General features: G+C 42.1%; 1 protein-coding gene across 2 annotated transcripts in view; it reads right to left on the bottom strand.

The window, feature by feature from the left end:
- INPP5A (inositol polyphosphate-5-phosphatase A) overlaps window positions 1-26,915 on the bottom strand; it is a 248,059-nt gene that overhangs the window by 169,772 nt on the left and 51,372 nt on the right. Inside the window, exon 2 of one of the 2 annotated variants that reach the window (XM_067300397.1) lies at window positions 13,887-13,928. The exons of the other annotated variant lie outside the window; for it this stretch is intronic. Within the exon in view, the coding sequence (XP_067156498.1) occupies window positions 13,887-13,928 (42 nt within the window). The remainder of the gene's footprint in view (window positions 1-13,886; window positions 13,929-26,915) is intronic. 2 annotated transcript variants of the gene reach the window in all.

The following is a 26,915-nucleotide window of genomic DNA, read 5'->3' as shown; positions in this document are numbered from 1 at the left end:
ATAGCCAGAACTATGATACAATAAACACACTAAAAAGTAGTAGTTTTAGGGGACAACATAGGCTTTTTAGTCTTTCACCAAGTCAAATATGCAGCATTTTTGAATTTACTGTTGCTTTAAACAAATAGTGAATGTTATTTTGTCTTTATAAACTTTCTTTGCATTAATTATATTCAGCATTGCAAACATTGCTTATCTAAAAATGTTTCTGTGTTGGTATTCTGTCTACACAACTTGTGTTTAACGCCGTATTGTCTTGTGAATTAGTGGACACGAGCTACGGAACTATTTCAAATTTTAAAAAGAAAAACAGCATAAAGTAATGCAACACGCTCCAGTGCAAACACGCAGGGTACCTAACACATGTTAAAAAACGTAAATACGACGGGGGGTTATTTCAGCTCAGCGGCACGTCTCTCCTTTCATACTCATTTTTGTCTGATGGTATCCTGCAAGCCTGAAAAGGGATTGACACAATAAGCCTGCGCAGCCATGCTTTTAATTATGGAAATTAACAGCTTAAGAAGGTCTTTTAAAATGTTTCTTTTTTAGCCGCATCATTTGATCTGATGACAGGAAACAAAACTCTTTATTCCTGCCCATGCAAAATAATCTCGTTGGGAATCGAGGCCAAACGCAACGAATTAAGTAGCGGCAAAACCTGGAACACGACCGACATTCACCGAACAAAAGAAAAACTCCAGTTCTCTGCTCCCCTTACCTGCCACCCTCCTGCCACGCCGACGTAACGGATCAGCGCGAGCAGGATGTCATTAAAAGGGACGGTGCATCAGCCCCAAGACCTACGGGCACCGCCGCGGCAGCTGCCGGGCGACGCCTCCACCTCTGCTCAAAGCAGTCATTAGACGGGCACCCGCTTAACGACGCTAGCGGGTTAATCGATAGGAGACCTTATCGGTGACGGACGGCGCATCACGTCTGAGCGACACCATTAATACGGCGGTTTTCACCCGACTCCGAATCGCCCGTAACAGGGTCGCTCACCAACCACACGGTAAATCCAGCAAACTGCAGCATTTCTAACCTAAGCTAGAATCGGACTCAAAAACAGAGGGCGAGGGCCGCTGGCGCCCGAGCGATTTCAGACAAGTCGTCACCTCCTCCTCCTCCTCCTCCTCCTCCTCCTCATCTCAGTCTCCCCAGAACGAAGGCAGACCTCGGCACCCATCTGCCCGTGAACCCCCCCGAGGTGCACTACCGACGGGCGCTATACAGGACATATAGCCTACTACTATATAAAGGGAAATGCACATGCTTCCTCCCATGTACACGTATGTGGATCTCTGCGCACCTCGCTTAGATGTGAACTGTCACTAATGAGTCAAATATGGCACATGGCAATCTTGCTTTACAAACCTTCTATCCGTAAGGATTAAGGGCGAACCGGAGCAGGACCCAACGGAAAGTTCAAACTGAAAAAATAAGCGGACTATAGAAGAGACAGCTAAAAAAACCCGGAACCCAAGAAACTGTACCTAACTTGGCACACGCACACATTTCCCTTTGATATAAACACCCCAAAGTGAGGTAAAAAGGAAGCCCTCCACCTCATTCAGTCCAAACCATCCTCATAACGTGGGAGTATCTATATGAAGAATTCCACAAGATCCTGTAGCTTCAGAAAAAGAACGTATTCTGTCTGAAAGGCAGTGTCATAACTGTAGCTATGAACGGTTAAACTCATACCAGCTTATTTTGTCAATTGACAAGCAATTAAAAGAGAAAGCTTTGCTGAGAATCTTCTTCATGCACCTTGCCCCACTCCAAACATAGCACTGCAACAGGACGTGTCTTTTAAACCGGTTTTGAATATATCCCTTCCTTGCTACAGCTATCAGCATTCTGCAGAAAGAAGCTTTGATTTCAAAAAAATCTGAATATCCACCTCAAATTTCAGTAAGAACTGCTAAACAGAAGCTTGAGAACTGAGCTAACCTATGGATGTGACCACCTGCTGGCAGTCCACCAGCGCAAAAGCCATTAAAAACCGAGGAATAACCAAGCAGCCCTACGAAGTCTGGCCGTCTGGCTGGTTTTCTTTAGTATTTTGAAGATAAATATTAACCAAATACAGCCTGTAAAGTCAAACCTCGTAACAGGCTTCATTTGGGATCTGCAGACAACATGCAGGCCTGGCTGCATGCGTTTTATTGCTCCAAATCAGCTTTGGCTTGCAGATACTGATCTTATCTATCTGGATAGCTCTATGAAATTACCATAATTAGAAAACAATTGCAACTATTTAATCTTGTAAAGCAAACATATTCAAGTCTTACTGTTTCAAAGGAACACATCCAGCAACTGCCTATCGCAAGGAAAGTGAAAATTTACTGGTATGTCATTTTATTCATTTTAACTGCTACAACTGTTTGCTTCATTAAAACCTCTTCTTACATAGCTGATAACATTAATAAACTGGTAAGATAAAAGTCAAATAAACTGCTTCAAACGGGTTCTAGGAAAAAACTACCTCACATATATTAAACATGAGTAATAGGGAGTCTTGACAGTGGAAGCCTCCATAAAGAAAAACATTGGAGGAATTGCTGTTCCTATAATGTAGCAAAATAGAAAATACTGAAGTCTGGCAATTATCAGCCTGTAAACTGAGATATGGGACACGTTTTTTAGTTCACATTCAAATCCTTGAGAACTTAAAATCACAGCACATTTGGGAAAAAAAAAAAAAATATATATATATATATGCTGCTATTTTAATAAGGAAACAGCACTGGCTGAATAGCCCTGACATGTCTTAGTGGAATTCCTTGCAGGTTAAACCACAAAAACACACCTGAATATTAGTTACATCCTCCTGTATAATAAATATCCTTCAACTAAGAGCAAACTGGCTCTGCTTCATTACCTTTTATTACTTTTCTGCTGTAATGGAAGAACAAACAGTACATAAGAATGAATAATGAATACTTCAGAGTTGAAAATTCATAGCTGCCAGAGGTTAAAGACTGTACACAAGATCATATAAACACTGTATTTGCATCTACAGTAGCACAAAGTTTTAAAAAGGATGGGCATTGGTCTGAATTTCCAGATATGCAAAAATAGTGCAGAGGAAGTCGCTTAATTATTGGAGTATGTGTAATTGAGCAAGATGCTTCATCATTGCTAAGTATAAATACAAATCTGGTGAAAAATATTGTGAGCTACTTTTTCTATTTCTAATCGAATAAAAAAATCCAACTTCTAGCTCTTGTTAAGTGATAGTAGAGACTCTGAAAATAACCATAAACAATTATGAGGGCATACTGAAATTCCCTGCTCATGGGACAGGCTCTTCTTCAATCAACATGAAACATCTAACATTACACCTTAGCCATCACGAAGGAACATTATAAAACTCAAAAATGTTCTGTGGTTAAGAAATGTCGAAAATAAGGTTGTCTACGTAACAACAAAAATCCCTATATATCCTTGGCATAGTGTATACTCAAATTTAGCAGACAGACTTCTACACCTTTATCTGCCTGGACCACAACCTACCCCTGCGTAATGGGGTTACTTATCACTGTACGACCTCAAAAGCACATTTGAATATTCACAGTTGAACATTAGTACTGGTGTATTATTATATCGCAGCGGTGACCATAATGGAGAAAGTCATTATCAAGCAATTAGAACTTCAATTTTAATATAATTTAATAATATGCAGTAAATTAAGAATGGGGGGAAAAATTGATACTAATTAGCACAGATGTACAACAGTACAGGTAACTTCATTACCGGCATTTTGAATTCTTTGCTTTTAATGATACTTTAGTGTCATTTAAAGTAATTCCTTAAGGTTTTTTTTAAAACCTTACAAAAGTAATACAGGCACATAACGTCATCAGGTGGGTAAGAAACTTCACATCCTCCCCCTCAAGCCTCTGTCACTTGAGTAAACGCAGCGACAAGTTGTCTAGACCGTTGCTTTCCCTGCGGTCGGCACTGGGGGAACGGGACGCTCCCCAGAGGCGTCCGCAAATCCGCACCGGCAGCGGGGAACCGCGCGATGCTCGAAGGTCTGGGGCCTCTTCCAAAGCCTGAAAAATCCCGTGCTGCGAGCCGCCTGGCATCCTGCCCCCTGCGACCTTCCCCACCTCCGCTTGGGACTTCCACCCAATTTCAGTGCGGCTCTTCCCAGGGCACGGCTTGGCTTCCTTCCCGGCTGGTCAGGCTTGGCGGACCTTTCCCGGGCAGCTCTCCTGCGCAAAGCTGGTGGCCTGTTGCTACCTGCCCTTCCCACGCCTCCTTCCCAGCCGCCTTTTCCATCTCAACGGCTCCGGCTCCCTCCCCGGCTCCCCAGTGCACCTTGGTCCTTTCCTCTGGGCTGCCCCGGCTCCAGGACGCAGCCTCCTTGGCCGGTCCGCCCTGGTCCCTGGGGGACACCACAGGCCAGGTCTCACCTCCCGCTCCCGGAAATAAGCCAAGAGCCCATGGGAACACAGGAAAACCGAACAGGGGCTTTTGGTCTGGCCTGACCCCCGAGCCGGGCGATGGGAGCTCACGCGACCCCTTCTTGCCGGGAACAGCGGCTCCTCTCCCGTCTCCTCCAACACTCAGCACGAGGCACACGTGGAAATTTTCAGCTTAAGCAGGGAGCGTTTTTACAACGTTTATGTGACAGAAACCAATGAGAAGGGTTGAGTAACTGAAAAAATTCTTCCAAATATGAACTGCATTTATGCATCAATACGTACTATAGAAAAAGGAACCAATACATAAAAGAGTCAGACAGAGGGATTAACTAACTTGGAGCCCAGGCTCCAAAACATGGAATGCCTGGATAATCCTTCCTAATCTTTCCTATTCTTCTGGCCCCTGTTCCCTGGCAATATGCTGTTTCCAGATTAGACAGTATCTACAGTATCTGAAACCGTGACTCAGTCGAAACTTGTTCTGTACAGTCACAAACTTTAAGAGGAAGAAGGGAGCCGGGTTTTGAAAAAAACGCACTGCTTTTCACGAGCTCCCCCGGCTTCGGTGAGCTCATTCACACACACGGATTTCCAAAAAAGCAAGGCTCTCGGCTGGGAAAGGGTAAGGACACACCATTTACATTAGTGCGCTTGGGAGAGCTTGCCAAGTCTCAGCTTGTCGCTGCGGCGCAGAAGAGCAGCCGGGGCCAGAAAGCCGGTTTCTGAGCACGATCTGCACAGGATGCCGCAAGTTTCCATGATGTCAGAGCCAGGCTGGCTGCCGGCCCACGTGGCGCCGGGGACGGGCTTCTTCCCCCCGTCAGTCAGCTGGGCTGCGCTCACGCCTTTCTGCTTGAACGGAAGTCACTGAACCGAGCACATCTTTGGTGAAGCTTTAACTTAGAGAAATACACCAAAATCCAGGAACGCATAAGCTGTACAGCTAAGACAACCGTTTTCACCCTGTTTTTAGGCTATGGTTTTGATAAAGCAAAATGAAAAACCTATCGGAGAAAAAGCTCCTAGACTGAGACTCACTGGGGTTGTTGGGTTCTGTTACAAAGCGTTTCGGGGGATCATCCCCTGCAGTTAAACAAATAGGATTAAATCCACTGTAATAACTAAAGAACAAACTTTCTGGGAGGCTGCTTTTTCCTCTTCTTCTCAAAAAGGTTAATACACACACTGTGCTAACCAGCACAGCGTGGAAGCCTCCATACAGTAACACCACGATGGCTTTAAGGTAAGCTTTTTACTTTTGTGTCACTACAAATAAAGGACTCTCAAACATATTAAGTGACATGGCCACTTATGCATCGCATTAGGAAAAAAATCCCTGCCTCCACACTTTTATTTAAATGGACTGCCATGCATGTTACAAAAAGGATTGTACTAAAATTAGTAAAGATTTTCAATAGTTCGAGCTCTTAACATCCTCCCGCCTCAAACACTAAGCTGAAAGGACACGGGGTGGGGAAGGAGGGAAAAACCATCAACAAAAGGCCTTTATCTGGCCCACCCATGCAAACACAGCTTCTCAGCTTTCTCCTGAAATTTCTTGCAACCTACTGTTTTGTTTTTTTTTTCTGTGAACTGACATTAAGTTGGATATTGGACACTTTACACAGGTAGGGCAATAATCCAACTTACATATGCTGTGAACACACAACCATTCACATAACATGTACTTCATCAAATCATCCAATTTCTCGTCAAGCGGTAAACTCCTCCCCATCAAACACATCCTGCTTCAAACCAGCGCTGTCACCATCTGTCTGCTCACTTTCCTCCGAACAACCTTTTCCCTCCCCGTTTCCAACTTCCCCACTCTTCTTTATCCATTCTCTTTCCCCAAACCGCACGTTCCTTCATTTCTTGCACCCTACGTTGCTTCTCGCAAATAACCAGCACAGGAGCTGCGTGAGATTTAGTCGGATATAGCCAGGTCAGGCTTGCAGGATCTTCAGACACGAGGATTTGGCGGGGGAGGAGGAATAAGGGCAGACAGCACAAATCATCATGTTCCGGGCAAGAGTTCTCAGGGAATCCAGCAGAGAGTAGGAGGGCACGTTTGCGAGGAAGGGAAATTTTTACTGAAAAGGCGACAGGAGTCCATGCCAAAATGTTTAAGATCCAAGTAACCCCCCGCTGCTCACAGTCAAGCAATGAGGCATAACAACTAGCAGCAGGACTTCACCGAGTTACACCTCCTTATAAGAAGGTTTTTCTCCCTTAGCTGCAGTTTCTGACTGTAGAGTGCAATGTATGACATACTAGTTTACTTTTTTCTGAAGTACCTTGATTTCAGAAGATTCTTTTTGACTGTAAATACTCTTTTCTCCGCAGAACATTAGAAACTGGAGCAAACGGTGTACTTCGAGACTTCTGCAACATCTCTCCTCTGCAATGCCTGCTTCCGCCCCTTTCTAACAAGGGAAGGGATTTGTTTTCCAACTGTGGTGTCTGTTCTGCTTTTTTTTCTTAGTTAAAAAAAAAAAAAAAAAAGTAATTTCCATACCTTCCAAAAGTTTTGGTCACCTAAAGCCTATTCAGGCCAGGTGATTTTATGGGCTGCCAAAAAGCATTCAGCCAAGATGTTGTGAGCTTCATGCATTATGGCACTGCAGTACATTATTTTCTTACTAGTAGGCTCCAAAAACACAAGCTGCAAGTCTGTGACATTTAAAGTAACTGACTACCAAGAAGATTACCTATATTCTTAATGGTTATGATCCAAACTATTTAATGAAAGAAAAGGCTTAAAAATGCCTGAATAAAAATAATGAGAATTCTTAATAATTGTAAGGGTAGGGCGAAAATAATGTCAATTATACAAGCAATAATGGTGTTAAATATCAATTTAGTTTCTGTGTAACAGGTAAGTTACTGCAATGTCCATTTCTAAGATGGACGACGAGATTTATCATAACATAGGCATATAATCTATACACATGCCTAAAAAGAATTAAATCATTTTTTCACACCATTCACAAGCCTTATTTGTACCAGCTATAGTTCTCAGAATAAATTAATAGCTATAAGGTCATTAAGGTAAAGTTTCATGGATATGTGCATTGATAGCCTAATTTTGTTGAAAATTAGATTTCTAATTATATTAGAAGTCCATGATCATAGTCTATCTCAGAGAAAATTGTGCTTCCTTTTTTAACACCAATTCCATCCTTAACAAACTGAAAGTTGTTCTATATCACCCTTCTCTTATGGCAAGATTCAAAGCAAAGTAGTCGACCTATTTCTATGTCTGAAAGTCACAGACAATACCCAAGATTTAACTTTGAAATACAGTAGAAGCCTGTGCCTTTTCAAGCACAAGCATGTCTTCATTCATGCAAAGATGTTCTCAAAACAAATTAGCTGCTATCAGCAACTGAAATGGACTTAGAACAAAGTTTAAAGAAAAATCATACTTAAGATAAACAGAACATACATGCACCTACCAACAGGCTTCAGTTATATTTTAATACTAAATACAATCAGTCTGCAGAACACACAGAGACACCAGTCTTGACTTTATCAGGATAGCAATCATAACAACAAACTCTCTATTGTAACTAAAATGCAGAAAATACCATAAAGGAAACCAAAAAAGGAAGCTTTACTTGCATTGTGTCATCTTACTCGAGTTACTACCAGAGTTTTCAAGATGCAGAGAAGAGTGAACCGGGTTACAGAACAAGTCATTTCGTTATCAAAAGACGTGCTGTGCCAAAAGAAAATCCTTCCGTCAACTCGTGCCTCAGGGCTCGCGGCCGGGTGACCGGCTCCAGGGCGGTCGCAGTCTTGCTCCCTCACGGCCTGCGCGACTGCACATCTCTTCCCTCTTTGCAACAGCACGGTATTTACATGACCAACCAGAATATCATTTCAAGGAAGCTAATCCAACCCCAAACAGTCATATATTAGCTGAATTAGTTTTTGCTCCCCCAAGAGTGACAGCACCGGGCCAAGGAGCAGGAGCAACGGTGGCAGCCCCAGCTTGAAGGGGTCTATGGCAGCAGCACCACATACAGAAGAAAGTAAATCTCTAATGTCTATGGCTGTAATGGCTATTTAATCATTTCCATAATCTTGATGGCTTCCTTAAGCAAAGGAGAAAGGGGCTGCAATAACGAACAAAGAAATAAAGAAATAATTCAATCTATTTTGGAAGTTCTACAAGCTTAGGGGAACAAAAAAAAAGCCCAAAACAAAACAGAAACCCACAAATCAGAGCATGCTCTAAATAGTAAGCAAACCGTAACCACAGCACTGTCCTTTCCAACTCTAAGCTTAACAAGAAAATTTAATTTAATTTAGTGCTCTTTCACTCTTCTTAATCAAAAAAAGAAAGCACAGTTTATACCTTAAGTTTGTACTTCAGAGGTAAAATAGAGCCACAAAAGTCAGTATGTGGCTTTTGTCAACCTCATTAAAATATTTTCTCATTCTTCACCGAAAAGGGGCAGGGGGGGGGTGTTTATCATAAAGGAGGTCCTTGAACTTTCAAGGCGAGACCACATACTTGGCAGTCTTAAATCAAACCATCAAGGAATTGCCAAATTCTAGGTTACCGCTTTTAAATGTTTCCTGTTAAGACAGGGAAACAAATCGCTAATCATTAAATCACTTCTCAAATTACTAGCAGCTGGAGGCAGCCGAACCTGAGACCGTGCCTGCCAGCGGCTGGTCCACCCAGGACGCAGGGGCACCGGTGGCATTTGGTTATCAGGGCACCGGCTCGGGTCTGCAGACGACACGACAGTGCTCCAACACCCTGCTCTCCATGGAAGCGGCCAGAGCCTGGGCACGGGTTTCTGGTTTCTGCTTTGCGAAGCAGCAGGGCACGCAGGAGGACGCTCGTTTTCAGGACGCCCTAATGTGGGTTATCGACGCGAAAAACGCAGAACCACAGAATGGCCATCTCCAAGGATGGAGACCCCACAACCTCTCCGTGCAGCTTTGCTCCAGAGCGTGCAACACCTCCGTGGCATCATGGCAGGGCTGTTTCCCTGTTATATCTAGCACAGACAGGTATCTGATCACCTCACGCCATCGCTTAAATGGCATGCTTTCAGGAGGAATAAAGCCCACGATCAAGCACAGGAGTCTGTCTGGGCTGTAGGATGCTCCTTGCCTCTGCTCAGCGCCTCCCAAACGGGCAGTCAGATCCTTTTCTAAAATGTCAAGCTCAAATATATTGCAAATTTTGCACTTAGTGAAAAGCACAGGTTTACAAATAGATGACGGAAAGCATGAGCAATGTAACTACAGACATCACCCAGCAAGAGGAAGACTTGGGAATAGACATGTGATGGAAACACACTCTAACAGCTGATTTTCTTCAGTGAGCTTACTTTCAAAACACTACAAATCAAGGAGAAATAGTCTTATCTTTCTTATTCACATTTACATTTTTTTAAAAAATTAGCTGTTTAGTGAAGTTAGGTCAAGAGGCAAAAGGAGGCAAAATTTGATAATATAGAAGAAAAAATTCTGCTGGTCCAATTCTCATACGATCACATTTCAAGAGAGCAAGTTTCTGAAGTTCAGCTTCTAGAGGTGAACTAAATACAATTCTCAAATTTTAAAAAGGATATGAACAGTTCCGACTTCACAGAAGAAAACCTGAAAACATGAATTCTTAGGATTCTAAAGCTAGAACACATGAATCCCACATTCAGACCCTCTCTGCTCCCTCTAAAGAGCATCAGTACTTGAAAAGTAGATGCTCTGAAAAAACTGCACATTCAAAGAACCACCTTCTTGAGGCAATCCATACAATATCAGAGGCAGAGGGCCTGGGGAGGTTAAAATTCGCTTTTAAGTTGCCAACACATGAACATAGTTTGGGACACATGAACACAGAACTATGTTTGGGAGCAGGAGCAGGAGGAGAAAAGAAAGAAGACGAGAGGACAGCTGAAGTGTTTTTTTTTTTTTTAAATAGCTAAAATACGCTAACTTTGAAGTCAATATTGCATCCAAGGAAGAGGAGGAGGGTAGGGAAGAATTCTGACTCATTTAGAGAATGCATTTGACGATACTGTGTTTTAACTAAAGTACTGTGATCAGTTTGTGAAGCACAAATAGACACTGATAAACGCATTTCTCAGAAGCCTGTTTCTCATTCTTCAAAGATTTCATTACTAGAGCAGGATCAGAAAAGCTGGCTTTCTTCTTCTACTTTTTTTTTTTTTTTTTTTTGCAGAAGCTTATCCAGCTGGGTTTTAAACCTTCTTATTTATCTACTTGTGGCTTTTATCTACCTTTATCTACCTATGGCTTATATCACAGGGAAAGTGTTATGAAGTCACAAAATGGATGTCACGCGTTCGGCAATGGAATCAAATGGAAAAAGTAGAGCAGCGAGCAGGAAAAGCTTTACTATAAATGTAGAGATGGGAGAAAACAGCAGGCAGGCTTTTGACATCGAGGCCATGCTGCTCCTCAAAGGAGCCGGCTGCCAACAGCGTATCAGTGCATTGCCAGCTCCAGTTCTGAACGATATACATGGGAAAGGTGCTGCCGCTTCCTTTGGTATGACAAAATATAATACCTAAAAGTATCCAGAACTGAGTTAAGTTGAACTGTTCCTTCATTTTTTTTCTATTTTTTCCTTAAGGGAAAATAAAAATCTTGATAATAGGAAACTGGTAGAAAATTATCCAGTGTTTGATAGATGTAGCAATTTTAAAAGGCAAAAAATCACACACAATCCAAAACGCAGACTTCAATTTTACAAGACTTGAGATGGATGAATCCAAGGAAAATAGATCAGGCAAAATAACCATTCTCTGCTGCACCAACTCTACTGTCAACACAGGCAATACAACAGTACACTATAGGAGGGCTGCTATATGCTAGCTGTCATTAAAAACTCAAGTGAAAGTTTATTTAAAACATTTTTAGCAATTCTCAGACAAAACGTGTAATTTAAAGACATTATTAGATCTTTCACATTTTTCAAGTTAGTAATTTAAGATATTTGCAGAATAAGGGCATAAGTTTAAAAATTTTAACATGCAATAGTTAAATGTTCTTTTAGTTCTCCAGATGCTATCAGTTTGGGAAATGCATATTGCAAATAATTACTGATAACACATATAAATTGAATAATTTGTATTCCTCTATTGCACCTATTAAAATCCCTTAATTTGTTGGAACTTAAAAACAAGCCACAAAACGCTACTATGTTAAATGTTACTGGAGGTCAATTCAAAGATAAAGACAAACCAACCAACTTCTACCAGTATTTAAGAAAAGAAAACCAGCACTGATATTTCCATTTTGGGGTTTAGTTTCTAGAAACATGTTAAACTTAAATTGATAACTGGCCTTCCTTTTTTTTGTGTGTGTGTGCAGATAATTTTCACCGCTTACAACAGGACTTCACTGTTAGAAGTTACGCAAACTGTATTGACACAGCTCTATATGCAAATTGAATTCCTCAGAAGAATGGAAAAAATTGCGGTCTGTGGTTTATCTGGGTTTCGTGTTTATAAAGAAGTGTTAGAAGTCTTATTACGAGTCATTTTCCAGTACTTGTCATGAATTCAGACTTGCAGTATTTCAGCCCAGCATGTCGAACCCAGATACAAAACTTAGGCTGTACATTTGCTAGGTTGCTGTATAGCCTAATATCAGGGTCGGGCTGTCCCGAGTACGGCGCAAGACTATTAGCTGCTCCCCTAACGAGCATTTTACGAAGTTTTATCCTGTTTCCTGCTGCATTTGCGAGCGCAGCCCGCGCCGTGGCCCTGCCGCGCGCGCGAGAAACGCAGAAGGGCTGGAGGCCAGCGAGCTGCTCGCTTCCCCGAAACGGGCCGGCGCCGGGGGGACGCCGCTGCGGCGAGACGGGCTCGGACCCGCTCCGTCCGAGACCGCGCGGACTCGGACCCGACCCGTCGCATCCAGCTGCCGACGGAGCGTTTTCGCCCTGCTTTGAACCTGGCAAACACAAATAGTCCCCGGACCAGAGACAGACCAAGCCCAGGTCCACGTTAGTGGTTTCCGCTCTAGGCTCCTAGCGGCTTTTTCCCCCCGCCTCCTTTTCTTGTTTTTCACAAAATATTCTGAAAGGTTTCTGCAGGGCTCTGGTGCAGAATGGGAAAGTTGCACAAGACCTGATCATTTCTTGTGACACGGAAGAAGCATTTCTCACCCTGCTTTAGCAACAAGTGAGCATGGATGGAAAATGGTTGATAACTATGCAGAGATAAGCAATGTGATGCTGTAAAACATGCAGCCAGAGATCTAAAAAAAATATGGATTATACCTATTTAAATGTAGTTTATATTTTCATCATAGGAAGAGTCTTTTCTGAAAATCTGGACAGGTTTTTAATTAGAATTAGCTGAGAAAGCCTGCACACTTGGAATATCATCTGTTAATAGCAGTAATCAATCCAGATGAAAGAAGAAAATAAACAAAAAATATTAATCTTTTGTGAGGCTGACATATAATATAAGAGTGGGTACTCCATTTCAGATTTTTTTCAAATAAATTAAACTTGCCAGAAAAAGCTAACTGCACTATTTTACAATATTACAATAAAGGTTGCACGTTGCACTAGTAACTTGTGCATCTAAATAATTACAGGACATTTTCAGGTAAAAAAGCAAAGATAATATAATAAAATACTGATAATCAAAATATGCTGTAGTTTCATATTAAAACTGATAGGGCAGAATATTGTTCCTTTAAACATTTTTAGATAGGAGATTTAACAATTCTTAAGGAATTTCAAAATCTATCAATTCCGGGTGATGTGATACATACTGTCAGCACTAACACCACGTACAAAGGACGACACCTCTGTGTTGCATCAGTGCTCACACTTTATTGCTTATTTGCATATTTCTACATGACAACTTATTTGCATGTTTCTCCATTGACTCAAAAAGTTAAACAAATCTGTACTGCAACAGCATGTGTTAGAGTGGCTTTTATGCTATAAATAAATAATTTGAAGTTTACACAACATTTTATAATAGGGGTTCAGTTCCTATATTTTCATATTGCCCCAAAAAGAAAAATTTCAAAGGAGGATGGATAGCAGGACTGATCTATTGCAAACCAACATCAAAATTGTTAGGTTTTACTGTCAACATAAATGTAAACTAGACCTTGTAACACATTTTTTAAAAATTACTCGCATACATTTCTTTCTTGAAGGAGACTTAAAAGACTACTTCATGCCAAACTAATATCATTTTTATAAAATGTCAAAACCTTTTCTGGCAGAGGATTGTAAATGAGAACAAATAATGTCTATACACTGAACTTTTATAATCTTCAGTTAGAAACCCAGAAAAATGCATTTTTTTTAGGACTGACTATAAAATAGTTTATGGCTCCAACTCGACAAAGCAGAAAATCGTTGCATAAAAATGTTGTATTATTAACTAAGCTATAGATCATAAAAAAAAAAAAAAAGTTTTACCTTACCTGATAAAATTCCCGAAGCCAATTCTTCTGTAAATTTTCTGGCTGAAAGAAAAAACAAAAAAAATTAAGAATAAAGCATTTTTATAATATTTTGATACTTTTTTTCATTGGTATATTCAAAAAAAAATTTTTTTCTACATTTAAAGAAAAAAAAAAAAGGCAGCTGTTAGCACACTCCTCCCAGAGCCCTAATGGCCAGGCCTCTCCTTTTCAGTTCCAAGTCCCCTCTTCTCAAATTTTCCCCAAGAAGGTGCATTTTGTACGTGACTTCACTACATTTGTACACTTACAATCATATCAAACAAATCAGACTAAAAATATGAAATATGTGCTTTTTAGAAGCACAAAACTTTACATGAACTGCTGATACCCAGCTTTCAAAATTCGAGAACACAGATGCAAATTACACAGATGGACTTTTAATGAACCAGCTTAAAGAGACTACCGTGCTTTTGGGGGATATTGGAAGTACATTAGGACTCCTGTCAAGGATAAACTTGGAGAAGCGTTTCGAGATTGCTACAAAAGTTCTGAAAACTAAAGAAGTAAAAATATAATGAGAAGTACAAAGTTCTGCCTTTCCCAAAGCATACAGCACCCTAGATACAATTATGGAGATACATAAAACCGATTTTTGCACAGCGAATGTACAGCTAAACCTCAACCTTCAACATCAACACTCCCTGCTAATTTTCACATCAAATCCCCATGAATTGGGAGCAAAACCCAAATCAGACTCCTCTCCTATAGAAACAGCAAGCGAGCCTGGTATCTGCAGTAGGTAGCAAACGCAGTGAACTGGAAACCAGAAGATGCCTCAACATCCTCACTTCAGCAACAGCCTCCGACCAGCTGGTGTCATAACTAACGCAGACACAAAATTTCTGTCCTGCTCTATTTCCCTTCAAATGTGTTTTCAAGCAGTTAAAGACAATGTTAAACTCATTCATTTATATGAATAAAGATTCATATAAGCTGTTGAAGGAAGATTTGCTCATAGGTGGCCAAAAAGAATTGTGAGTAGTCACAAAATAAGCTTTTTAAAAAAAATGTTGAGGGGCTTTTCACCCGCTAATCATCACCTAATTTTTGTTAATCCTGCATTCTTGATGATTCTGAATTTCAGACACTATTGGTGAAGGTGAAACCTTCACTCCCTATGAATAGTTACTTTTTCTCATGATGAACTTTTTCAGTATTTCCTATCAAAGTTAAAAATAAAAAATAAAAAAAAAAAACCACCAGATACAGTAGGAGCGGGTTAGCCCTTGTTTCAGAAAACCTGATGTCAGCAAGAACTGCGAGGATTCCCGGATCTGAAACCCCGGGCAAATCCCACATCTTGCCCACAGCTATTTTGGTACCAAATCAGCTCTTTCCTGGGGAGAGCTGAGGACTGCAGAAGTTCCTCAGATGGGCTTGCTCTCGGCCCGAGTTCAGGCACGTTTTATATTAATCACTGCATAAAACGAAAAGGCCCCGTTTCCCACCCATGTCCTTCCCCGCGCAAAGCGACCCAGAGCAAGAACAAGGAAGCTGCAGACACAGAAACTGAAGACAGATGAGCAATTAAGCAAGCAATGGAATATTCCCTCCAAAAATGCCACCTTTTTTACCACTTATGTTGCAACTTAACCCTTTTTCTGCTCATTTTGAATTTAATAAGACAACCCACCATGTAACAATGAATACGAATTGGGGCTAAATTGTTAATAGTTATTGTTGCTTTTCAGACAAAAACAACAAAAAAGCAAACAAACCTAATATTAGCTGCTATGATTTCAAGCCAACTTCTATCCCAAAGTTATGAAGATAGAGCAAGTAAAGATTAGTAGGCCATGGTGCTAGAAAACAGATCTGAACCAGGGCCATGCATGCCTGTTTTGTATATGATGTATATTTTGTATATGTATATGATCTAAAACCAAAAGTCCAGATTCAGACTATCAAGAAAGCAAAATCTTGGGGCCTGCAATATCTCCGATTACACATTTCTGGTAGTTATGACAACTAGATGAGCAAATCCGGTGTTGTATCGCAAGCAGGCATCAGCAGTGCTATGTATTTGTTTACAAAACAGCAAGTATGGCCTTATTAACTAGGTAATAGGCAATTTTAGTGGTGTTAAAAGACTTGTAACTTTTCTCTTTAGTTTATTTATGCCAGCTGCAAGAGGTCCTGGGGACCTCTTAAATACCAAATGTAATCCAAAATTAACAAAAATCACTCATATGCAGAAATCCAGCAAGGAAAACCAAATCCAGTTTCAGCCTATCTTTACAGGAAGAAACTAACGCGCAGGTCCCACGACCTAAACACAAAGGTGAATTTGTGCTGAGTGTACGCCAAAGCGCGAGATCCTTCACCAAGAACCTCATCTAGTTTCAGACACAGCCTTTCCATCTGAAGCATAACCAAGCTTTTTTATTTAGCATGTTTTGAAATCCTCAGTTAAATCAGTATGCAAATCTCTAAATATGAATGGCAAGCACTATTCACATGTTCGTTTATATTAGCTACAGCTTTGTAAGTGAGAAAAGCTGCTACCAAACAGAAATATTTAATGCAAATTATTCACATCTGAGGCATCTCAGAGGAGAAGCTAAAGCACAACATGGCTTTTGTTTTTAAACGCAACTGAAGTGCTAAAAACTCCCCCATTTCCTACATGACTAAATGAAAATCTTGTAAGATTAAGCATTAAAACAACCGAATGCATCAGCGGGAGGTTGACGAGGCCTCTTCCGGGCCCTCCGACAGCTCTGCACCTACCGCCCATATGCCAGCAGCTTGTTTTGGAGACGTCAGATCAAACACCGCAAAGTTTGCTAGACAAACTGAATCCCAAGCAGCGAACGCAATCTGCCAGGAGAGCCACCCTCTCCCGTAGGGGCTCCTCAACGCGAAGTGACTCAGAGCTTACTCAATTCTTCTAATATTTTCTGTAGAGGGAGGGGAAAAAAAAAAAAAACAAAAACCAAAAGCCCCCAAAAAACCCAAACACATACACCCCCAGAAGAGCAGTGCCCGGAAGACTGTTTTTGACCAGGACTGCAGCAGTACGGGAAGGTCCGTGCAGTCTCAAGTCATTCCACCACCACCACCGGGAGGCACAAAGAAAAGCTCAAGTTCACCCCCCGGGAAAGGTGTAGGAGTTTCCTGGGCTTTATTTTCCATGCTTCCAGCCCTTCTGATGCTCCGGGACACAGATTCACACCCAGTGCCTTTCTGTAGCTGTATTTTCTTGGTATTTGCTAGGTTTTCCAGCAGCAAGATACCACCAAAGTATCATTTAACGTGAGTTCACGCTGAAGAAGCAGAAGAAGGGGTTATAGGAGGGAAGCATCGAGAGGCCTGGGTCCTCATCACCAACCTGGCACCGCGGCTCGCAGCGGCTCACGGAACATCACTTAACCTTTCCGTGCATCGTGGCTCAGCGGGATTAGTCACGGCACAAAGCCAGGGAAGCGCTTGCTTGCTCAGTCTCTTTGTGACCCCGCCTGTCACAGAACGGATAACACTATTTACTCACCATCTTCGCTACGTCGCCAAGATCTTTGGATGACGGGGGTCATAAGTGGAGAGTATTACTAAGTTCTCCCATATCGCAAACCAGCAGAGAGATACAAATATATGTAGAAAACTCAGAGAGCCTTCTAGCACATTCAAGATCTCAAACTTACATAAAACAAATCCACAACACCCACATTTTAAAGGTAGGCCAGGGATGTATTTTAAACGCAAGCCAGGAGTCAACCACAAGTGACACTTAAAAGTTGCTAACTCTCCCATTGCTGCATTTAGCTATTTTGGTTGCTATTAAATCATGTATTTGTGAAAAAGCAGGGGAACAGTAAAAAGCTTTTCTTTAACCCTGACAATCGCTATCTTTAAACCTTGCAAGACAACGACGGGTACGCTCTGCGAAGTTACTGTACATGTCCACCACAAAGGACTTCAGCTCAGGAAACCAGACCGTGGCACGAAGTCCCTTCACTTGCACAGCTTTCTAGAACGCTCACACCTGGCTCCTTGTTAACAAAAAGCCCCCAAAGAAACAAAAAAAACAAATCAAATCAAAGCAAAAAAGAGCAACCAACCAACTAACCAACCAACCAACCCCAAAAGCCAGGCAGCTAAGACGATCATTATTTAGAAGAGGCTCTATACCCTGCCAATACAAACCCTCCCAACACTCATTTTCTTTTAAATTTGCTTTTGGTTTCTGTTTTTCGTTTCCAAGTCAGATTTCCCTCCTTGGTTTTACAGCCTATTTTTGTATGCTGACATCAACACCTATTGGAGAAGATGAGGTCCTGATGGTATTTGAAGAGCAGCACCTGCGGAGCCCTGGGCATCAGCGAGGCACGGACGTGCAGGCTGCATCTCTGAAACGCTGCAGCCCGCGGAGCTGACGGGACACGCGGCCACGCTGCCCGGCTTCCCACGCAGGGCTCCCCTGAACCGCGGCACCTCTTACGGAAAAACGGAAATCGCATACAACTTTCCAACGATGGAGAACGTAACGCGACTCGTCTGGGTCGCTGTGGCAACTCTGTTCTCACCTACTCGCTTTCTGCCCGCTCTCCTCTCTGTCACACGTGACGGTTGAAACCCCTCTGCAGAAGGCTCTCCTCCCTCCTCCGCACGGTCACCGGCATTCAGGGGTGACATTTTCTTTGGTGGGTAAGGGCGACCCACGCCAGGTCCGGCGGAGGCCTCGTGCTCCGTGCCCCTCTCCAACCTCCTGCTGGAGCTGGCCGTAGACCACGTCCAAGGTGCTCTTGGGTACCCTGGGAGCCATACGCCAAACATCTCCGCGCTTACTGGTGGTCCCCAAACACACACCTGGAACACCGCCCACCAACACCCTCGTGGCACAACGCGGCATTCAGACAGGGAAGGGAAAAGGTGAGTTTAGGACGCTAAGGAGAGGTATATATCGTTCTACAGCTTCACTTGCCTGCGTCCCTTTAAACGACACAGAACAAAGTCACTGGAGAGCAGGCATTTATAAAAATAATTTCAAAACCAAACCAGCTAAAAGGAGATGAATCACTAAAAAGCTGTAGGACACTTTCCCGATTTCCTCCTCACTTTTTCCTCATCTGAGCACCACAACAAAAATATAAAATATAAACTGCAAAGTTAGAAGTATTCACTAGAAATGACAAACATTTAAATGACGTAATGTCAGGTAACCTCCTGGGAGCTCCAGCTTTCCTGGCCCAGGGTCACAACCTTGTTCCCACTAAGAACGGGACGTGCATTTTTTGGCTGCCCCCAAAGCACACATTCCCCACTGAACCCTCCCGTGGTCGTCCCCCACGATCTCCACGAGATGGCAGCAGGAAGACGACATGTCAAACAAGGGCGTAGAGTTGAATGCCGGCCAACAAGGGGCCCGGTTTTAAACCGCATTTAATTTTGCAAAAAGTTGAAAATTATTTCATCGCAGGTAAGAAGAGATGGGTCGATAAATCATAGTTCACAACCTAAGTTTTTTGAAACAGATGACCACAGGTGGCAAAAGCCCAATGAAAAAATATTAACAGGTGCAGAATAAAGCTTTGAAGCCTACAAATTAATTCCCTTCTGAGCTTCCAAGGAAAACAGGAAGGCCTGAAGAAGTGACGACGGGAACACACAAACCAGAAGTAGGAGAAACAGCACTGGAACATGGTGCTAAAATCCTTCAGCATCTTCTCTCCTGAAATTACCTTCTATTTAGGTAATTAGGACTGATAATTAGGATTTCCTTATTAATATAGGGGGATTTTTGATCATTTTAATCTTTGCTGTTGTGATTCATTCTCTCTCTGTCCTCTGCTCACCCGGCTTGTCCTCATGCTCCCCTGTTCCTGCTCTAAGCACGACTTGAGCGCTGCTGGACCGGCTCCCCGCCTTCCTTCCCCATCTGCTGCAAGCACCTTGCAGTTCTGTGAACTGCCTTACCCTTCTGCTACGGTCTCTCTGCCTTACCACATCCTTTCTTTTTGTTTTTTATCCCTCTTAAGGTAAAATTCTGTAATCTACTTCTCTGCCTCAAACCTCTCCCCAGTCACCTCTCCGTAAATTACATAACATTGCATTCTGAAAGGCTGGAGACAAATTATCTTTCCACCTGATTTTTATCTTCCTCTTATTTTTCTATCTAAAAATAGATACATTATAATTCTTGTCTTCCAGACTCTTTGGCCTTCTTCCCATCCTTTCTCTCCATATTCTGTCCTTCATTAAATTATATCATTCTTCTTGTAATATAACTGAAATTAATCTTTTCCTTGTTCTCCTCAATGCTAAATCCTTTTTCCATTCACTGATGGATTTCTCATCATTCACTAATCCGAACTTGCTTCGTTAGCCTCCTCGTTTCTAGCTTCTCCCACTTCCAGTTTTTCAAAAAGGCTGTTGCTGGGGTCCTCTTCTCCTGGTCTCCATCTAAGTTTCTCCCTTCCCCGGTCAATGACGATACCCTGCACACCCTCTTCGCGAGGATCAAGCGATGACCCTGCGGTGCCGCCCTCCCTCGGCTCATGAATTCCTCGGGCTGCTCGGCACGTCTCAGCCTATGCAAGTGCCTGTGTGTGTAGCAGACCACGTCTCCTCGGGGGGATTCTGCTGAACATCACAGACGAGTATTTTTATGAGCTGAGTAGACGTACACAGACTACCCCTCAAATGTGCACAACAGTTTTGCAACTTCGCCCTTCCTTTGCGCCGTGCTATTACAGCTGGTATCTCAAAGCCTCGAAGAGCATTATCCTGAATTTACCCTGCAGCTCCATCTAACTGCACACATCTCGACTCGGAGACGCAAATAGAAACCCTACCCCAAACACAAGTGACTTCTTAGACTCCAGAATCATGTGGAATCTATGTTAAAATAACAGGACATATGTACCATGCGTCACAGCTCCCTTCAATTAAAAACCATTTTGACCTTTTCCTGGAATTCAGAATCCCACTAAAACGGTCTCTTTTTATGCGAGTTTCTATTTTGAGGTCTATTTATGTCATACTGGTTACTGTATTGGTCAGGCTTGTGAGGAAAAGTAGTAAGCTTGCAAACACATGGATACCACATGAGTTGGTAATAATCTTGAAAACAAGCGGCTTTTCAAAATGAATATACAAGTAGTCTCTCTTCTCCCCAGTGTTTCCATGTCATACAAAATTATATCCCACAGCCAAAAGAAAGCTTTAAAAAAATCTGTTGCAAAAATACATTCAGACAGGGAAGAGGTCTTTTTAAAAAGGAGATGAAAAAATATGTTTAGACAGGGTAAGAAGTCCTGTATAAAAAAAAGAGAAAGAGAAAGAGAGAGAGAGAGAGAGAGAGAGAACTAAATGAAACCAAATTAACAGCCTGGAAAATTTCTTTTGAGTTTCATTCAGTGGGAAATGAAAGAAAGTAGATGAATTATAGAAAGCAGATTCTATTTTGTGACATTTATTTTTAGAATTTTTAGAAGAATAGGCTTTTTTTTAAAGTTAAAATAAAAATTTCTTGACTTACTTTGTGAAAACTCACTGAGCTTCAAAATGAATGCAGAGGAGAATTGGCTGGGTGGACTTTACACGAGTTGAACAGAAGGTACAAACAGACAAAATTTCTAAATGACTGACTTAAATATTTCCTAAGAACCTTAAGTGGACTAAGAGATTCCCTAAAACATTGAGCCTGAAAAAGTTTCTTGGCATTAGACAGCAATAAAATTGGCCCTACCGAAGTCCTACTCAGGATGCAGTGGTAGCACCGGGTAGTACCTTAGACTTTTTATTCTCTACCCTGCAATCCGTACTCCATTCAAAGAAAAAAGTGAAATAGAGGCTATTTCTTCCTGCATTTGCTATGGTTTTTTTTTTTAAACCTATTTAATAAAACAAAAAAGAACCCTTTAATCAAGCTTTGTTTCACCAGAGTTACCAGGTTTATTCAAAAACCGGTTTCAAGTCCGTCGATGCGATCATTACAGTTATTTTGCTAGAAATGTTTAGATTAAGACTTTTAGCGTACTGTAGTATCTTTAAAAGTTTACTGGCAACCCCTTGACATTTCTATTCAAAGATCTATTTGATTTAAATACCAGACTTACCTTTAAATGACCTTGTAAGCGCTCTCATTGCCCTGCTCTAAATACCAGACTACACAGATGATGTTAAGGAAAATACACAGCAAATTAGTAGTATTATCATGGCATTTTGTACCAACTTTACATTAACAGTTGACAAACAAGAAGATGATAACCCGAGTGTTACGTGCAAGTCTTTGGTGTACCAGATTTCAAAGTCAATGGAGACAAACCAATGTGAATCAAACAAACAAGGAAGAAAAGAGGAAGGAAAAAAAAAAAAAATCACCTGTAAATCTGAGGGCAATTTCTAAAGAAAAGTGCATATTCTACAACATCTGAAGTTTTATTTGAACACTGTTTTTATCACTTATGTTTGTGCAGACAACTTCCAAGCATTAGTCAGTTCAGTGCCTTGGAAAGCTCACAGCTTTCACCAGCTGCAGAAGAACAGTCTCCTGCCACTGTTGTCCCCCTTGGACAGTGACAGTCAAAAAGTCCAAGACACGAATGCACGGAAAAAGTAATATAATTACTAGACCAATTAATGCAGTTGGAAAATGGGCTTTTGGACACACGAGTCTCGCTGTAACATTTAGGGCAGCTTTACACCTCTCAGAGGAGCAGTGGCTTGTTGGATGCTGCATCAACAGAAATAAAGACAGAAGATCAAACATGAAACACAGGATAAAACGTGATCCATAACAGTATAGGAAGAACGGAGGACAGGAAGGAGATGTCGCCCACCCTTCCTATTATATGGGGACACGATTGCGTTGCAAGCGTTGAACAGCCTGCGGAAGGAGAAAGGAACCACGCAAGAGGCCAACGCCAAGAAGAGAAGACCGCCTGGGCCTGCCTGGTAGCCTTGTGCCTACAGGAGAAGAGCTGAAGCCTCTGCAGCCAAGGATTTCTCCCCTGATAGGGCAGAGGGTGGCAGAGGTCAAAGCACAGAGACGAGTTATTGGGACAGACTGACAGCCGGTTCTGGACGGGCGCATTGTGGCACAGGGCAATGCTCACACCGGATCCACCGCTTCACGTGCGTAGCTTTTACGGACGGTGAGATAGCTGATGGGCGCACTGACCTCCTCAAGACGCGTTGGAAATGACTATCTTGGCCTCTCCTGTCCAACCTAACCCGAACTGCTGATAGCCGAGTATCTATTAAAAAAATGCAATAAATCCCTATTTTGTTTACTTTCTTCTCTGCTGACCTCCTTTCCTGCGAGTTGTTCTAAATCAAGACACAATACATGGTGAGAAAACAAAAAGAAACCAAAGTGGTTATGGCTTCCTGTGGAATAATGCAGAAAACATGCTGCTTACAGCCTCCAAAATGAGAAATGCTGCAGAAAAACAGATGAAGTAGATCTCTCAGAATCTGAGACAGATAAACGGGCTACTGCCCAAAAAGCTGCGCATCCGCTAACATGCAGCTCGAGCCGAAACAGCAGGAAAGCCTATAAAACCTGTATTTCCAGTGAAAAGCCAACAGAAGCTGGAAGAAAAATGCATGGAAGCTACTATCTGAGAAGCCTATGTGTTTTCAAATAATTGACACTGCCTACAAAATATGTTTTACACATAAATAAGTCAGTACCCGTTAAAAGAATGGAAAGTGCGTATATCTGCGCTGTAACGGACACTAAGAGACAGAGCTCACCCAGCCAGGGAAACCAAACAGTACTCTTCCCAAAACACAGAAAATGCAACCTAAAACAATCACAGCAAGGAGCAATCCCTGAAAGAATAAATAAACCATTCTGACTACGTCTTAGGGAAGCGTCAGGAATGATTTAAATGAACTGGAAGCGATAAAGCAACTAACAAGTGCCTATCTCTTAAAAGGAACGAGAAGCTGCACTCGGTGAGGACATACCTGTTAGGGACGATACCAAGATCGGCATCTGCCAGACCTCCAGCACCATGAGAAAGGGAAAGGGGGAACGACCTGCTTTCTATAGCCCTCCGATGGTAATGGTGGCAGGTGCTGTTCTGGACGGTCTGGACAAGATCTTCCACACCTTGAGGACCTCACTGATCTTGAAACTAATCCAACATACTACAACCAAAAAACCCCAAACAAAAAACCATAAAACCAAGGCTACAAGCGGACACTCACAAGCAGCAGCTGAAACAAGTTCCAGTTCATCAGCAGCTTCTACTGACAAAGCCAAAAAAGTGCTTAAAAAACAAACAAAAAAAAGCCTGGCCAGTAACACCAGACTTCAGAAGTTGCATCTTGCACCACTGAAACCAATCACACGCTTTCCAGGAATATTTCTGACAAACTTCTAGCTCTGGAATCGTCAAGATGCTGTGGCATGATCTCAGGGGTGCAAAGGCACAGCTCGGCGGTGAAATACGCAGCAATACACCTGTGAGAAACGGTCTCTGGAAGAACCCTGCGAGATGCAGGAAAAACACACCGCAACACCTACCGGAGCCTAGAAATAAAACAGCATGAATAGCAAGCAAGAGAAAGGTAATAAAAAATGCAAAGAGCCTCTGCTACAGGAAACAGAAGATGACCAACAAATTTTACTAAGGTTTAAAAAAAAAAAAAAAAAGTCCTTAGGATTTTTGAGGGAAAGTTGTGAGGGCATTTTTTATGAAGAACAAATTAGCACCAAAAGTAAAGAAAATAATTGTTCTAATGGAAGCGAGCCTGAAGATTTTAAAAGGATTCAGAATAGTCATTACAGTCCTGTGCGCTGCAGGCAAGCAACACGCTGTGCTGGCACACAGAGGAAAGGGTCCAGGACTACTGAAATTTCTGCAAAGTGCCAGAAAAATCCCTGCCCAGCACCTCAGGCAACGCGTGATGCACATCGCAAGCCACGGCAGCAATGCCCAGATGATCCACCTGAGCAAGGAGACGACTGCTGCCTGCCGACCCTCGGTGACTACAGCCAACTGCTAGCGTAACCCGACCGTCAGCACGGCGGAGGAGCGCTCTTGGAAGTGTTCACCGGACTCTGGTGGAAGGAATTATATGATTCATGCTTTTTATTAAGCAAGAACTTCTGTTAGCAGTAGCCTCCTCAAAATTGTTTTATTTTGGGGGGAATTACCATGTATTCAAATGCGATCGCCGGTGCCCTTGCACTTCAGAAGAGGAATGGGAAGTGACTAAGTTACGACGATTTGGTCACTCTATCCTAAGCACACCTCATGAGAATAAAGCATGCTTAAAAACTTTCTTGACTCAGAAAAATACATCTTTTTACCTTATTGCACATGAATGTGGCACTGTGAGCGGTATAAATCATGTGTTCACTTGATAAAGTTATGCCTTATGCTTCCTTCATCCCTCCGCCTCTCTTCAGTTCTTGGGGTCCTGATCAGAGCTACATATCAGCAAATGCAAGAAATACGACAAGGTGAACGTTGGCAGAAGCTGGTTCAAGTGCCAGCACAGTCTGCAAACGCTCGTTCCAAGAGAGGACGACTTGGCAGTACCAGGAGGGGGAAAAAAACAACTCCTTACGGGAAGAACAAGATAGCGAGAAAAAGGAAGCAGCACAAGTACACTGCACTTTGAACAGGATTGGGAATTTCCTTTCCTGCCCCTAAGAGCAACTCTGTCTTAGGCTCTAAACTTGAATATTCAGAAGGTCCTCCTAAATTCCACTGGCTTAAAGGAACAAAAAGTCCAGCCAAGGACACTACTCAAAGAAAAAAAATGCAAACCACTCATTACCAAAAAAAAAAAAAAAAAGATAGAGCTGACGTGTCAAACTTTGTTCACACCAAGGTCACTGATTCAAAGTTTGCATTTAATAAAGGATGATTCGAAACCAGTGACTAAGCATGATCTATCATCCTAGGAACAATAAAATTCCAAGATAATGTTCATGAATCACATATAAATGTTGCGTTACAAACTTGTAACTCAAGTATGAAGGGCAAAACCGCACTCAAAGTATATCGCAGCAAATACTAGAGCACTAGAGCAAATATCAAATATTGCGTACAGTAAAACGTCAGCGTGATGCCAGGCTACCTCTTCTGCAAAGTCTATTCTTTAAAAAATTCAGCCACCAGTTCCTGTTCCATCCATGCTCTTTAAATAAATAAAAAAAATAAATAAAAATTAGGACACTCCCCCCATCCATGATTTTGTATATGCTATTACTTAGCAACGTTCTAACTCAGCCGCTCATTTCAGAACACGGCCGTGCTGCCGGCGCATCCCTGCTTGCACGCGGGATTTGGAATAAAATGTGAGAACAGAAGACGCAAATCCTGAGCCGCGCATTCTAGCAACGCCGTGCCTGGAAAAGCCGCTTCCTACGAAAAAGCGCTTAAAGCTTTCAGTGCAAGTGCTGAGCCTCCTCCCCGTGCGGTGCCACAGGATTTATAAAGCTAATGCTTTCCAACAGGCTTTCACAGTTAATTAAAGGCTATGCCTGCCAACACCCTGAAAAATATATTCCTGCACACCGAGACGATGTAAATGAAAACGTGTGGCTCTATTCACGATATCAAACGTTCCTGTGATCCTTTGCTTCTCATCTATGCCTTGACTGACAGACTTAATTATCCAACAGACAGCTTTAATCATTGATGTAACTGTGTGGGGGGTTTCTATATATATATATATAATATATATATGCATGCCCACACACACTCAATAACCTGTAAGCCAACCGAAGTCATTCGGGAGGCGGCACCCTCGGGCACGGCCTCTCTAATCGGCATCGAACCAAGTCCGACACGGGCAGCAGTGATACCGACCAGATTCCTTCTAACCCTAGGTCATAAACACAACATAGGGAAAAGCAAGCATTTCCTTTTTTCCTTCATAACGTTAATACTATTCATATATACATACGAACAGAAATCTAGTAAAGCAGTACACTTAAAAAAGGCGTATATACTATAAATGTATATAATATACACACATATATGCCTGTGGATTTGTATATACATATCCCAAAGTATAAAT

This window comes from Apteryx mantelli, chromosome 7, assembly GCF_036417845.1.
Source record: "Apteryx mantelli isolate bAptMan1 chromosome 7, bAptMan1.hap1, whole genome shotgun sequence".
Lineage (NCBI taxonomy): Eukaryota > Metazoa > Chordata > Aves > Apterygiformes > Apterygidae > Apteryx > Apteryx mantelli.
Note: the sequence above shows the minus strand (reverse complement) of the source record. Positions and strands in the feature narration are given on the sequence as shown.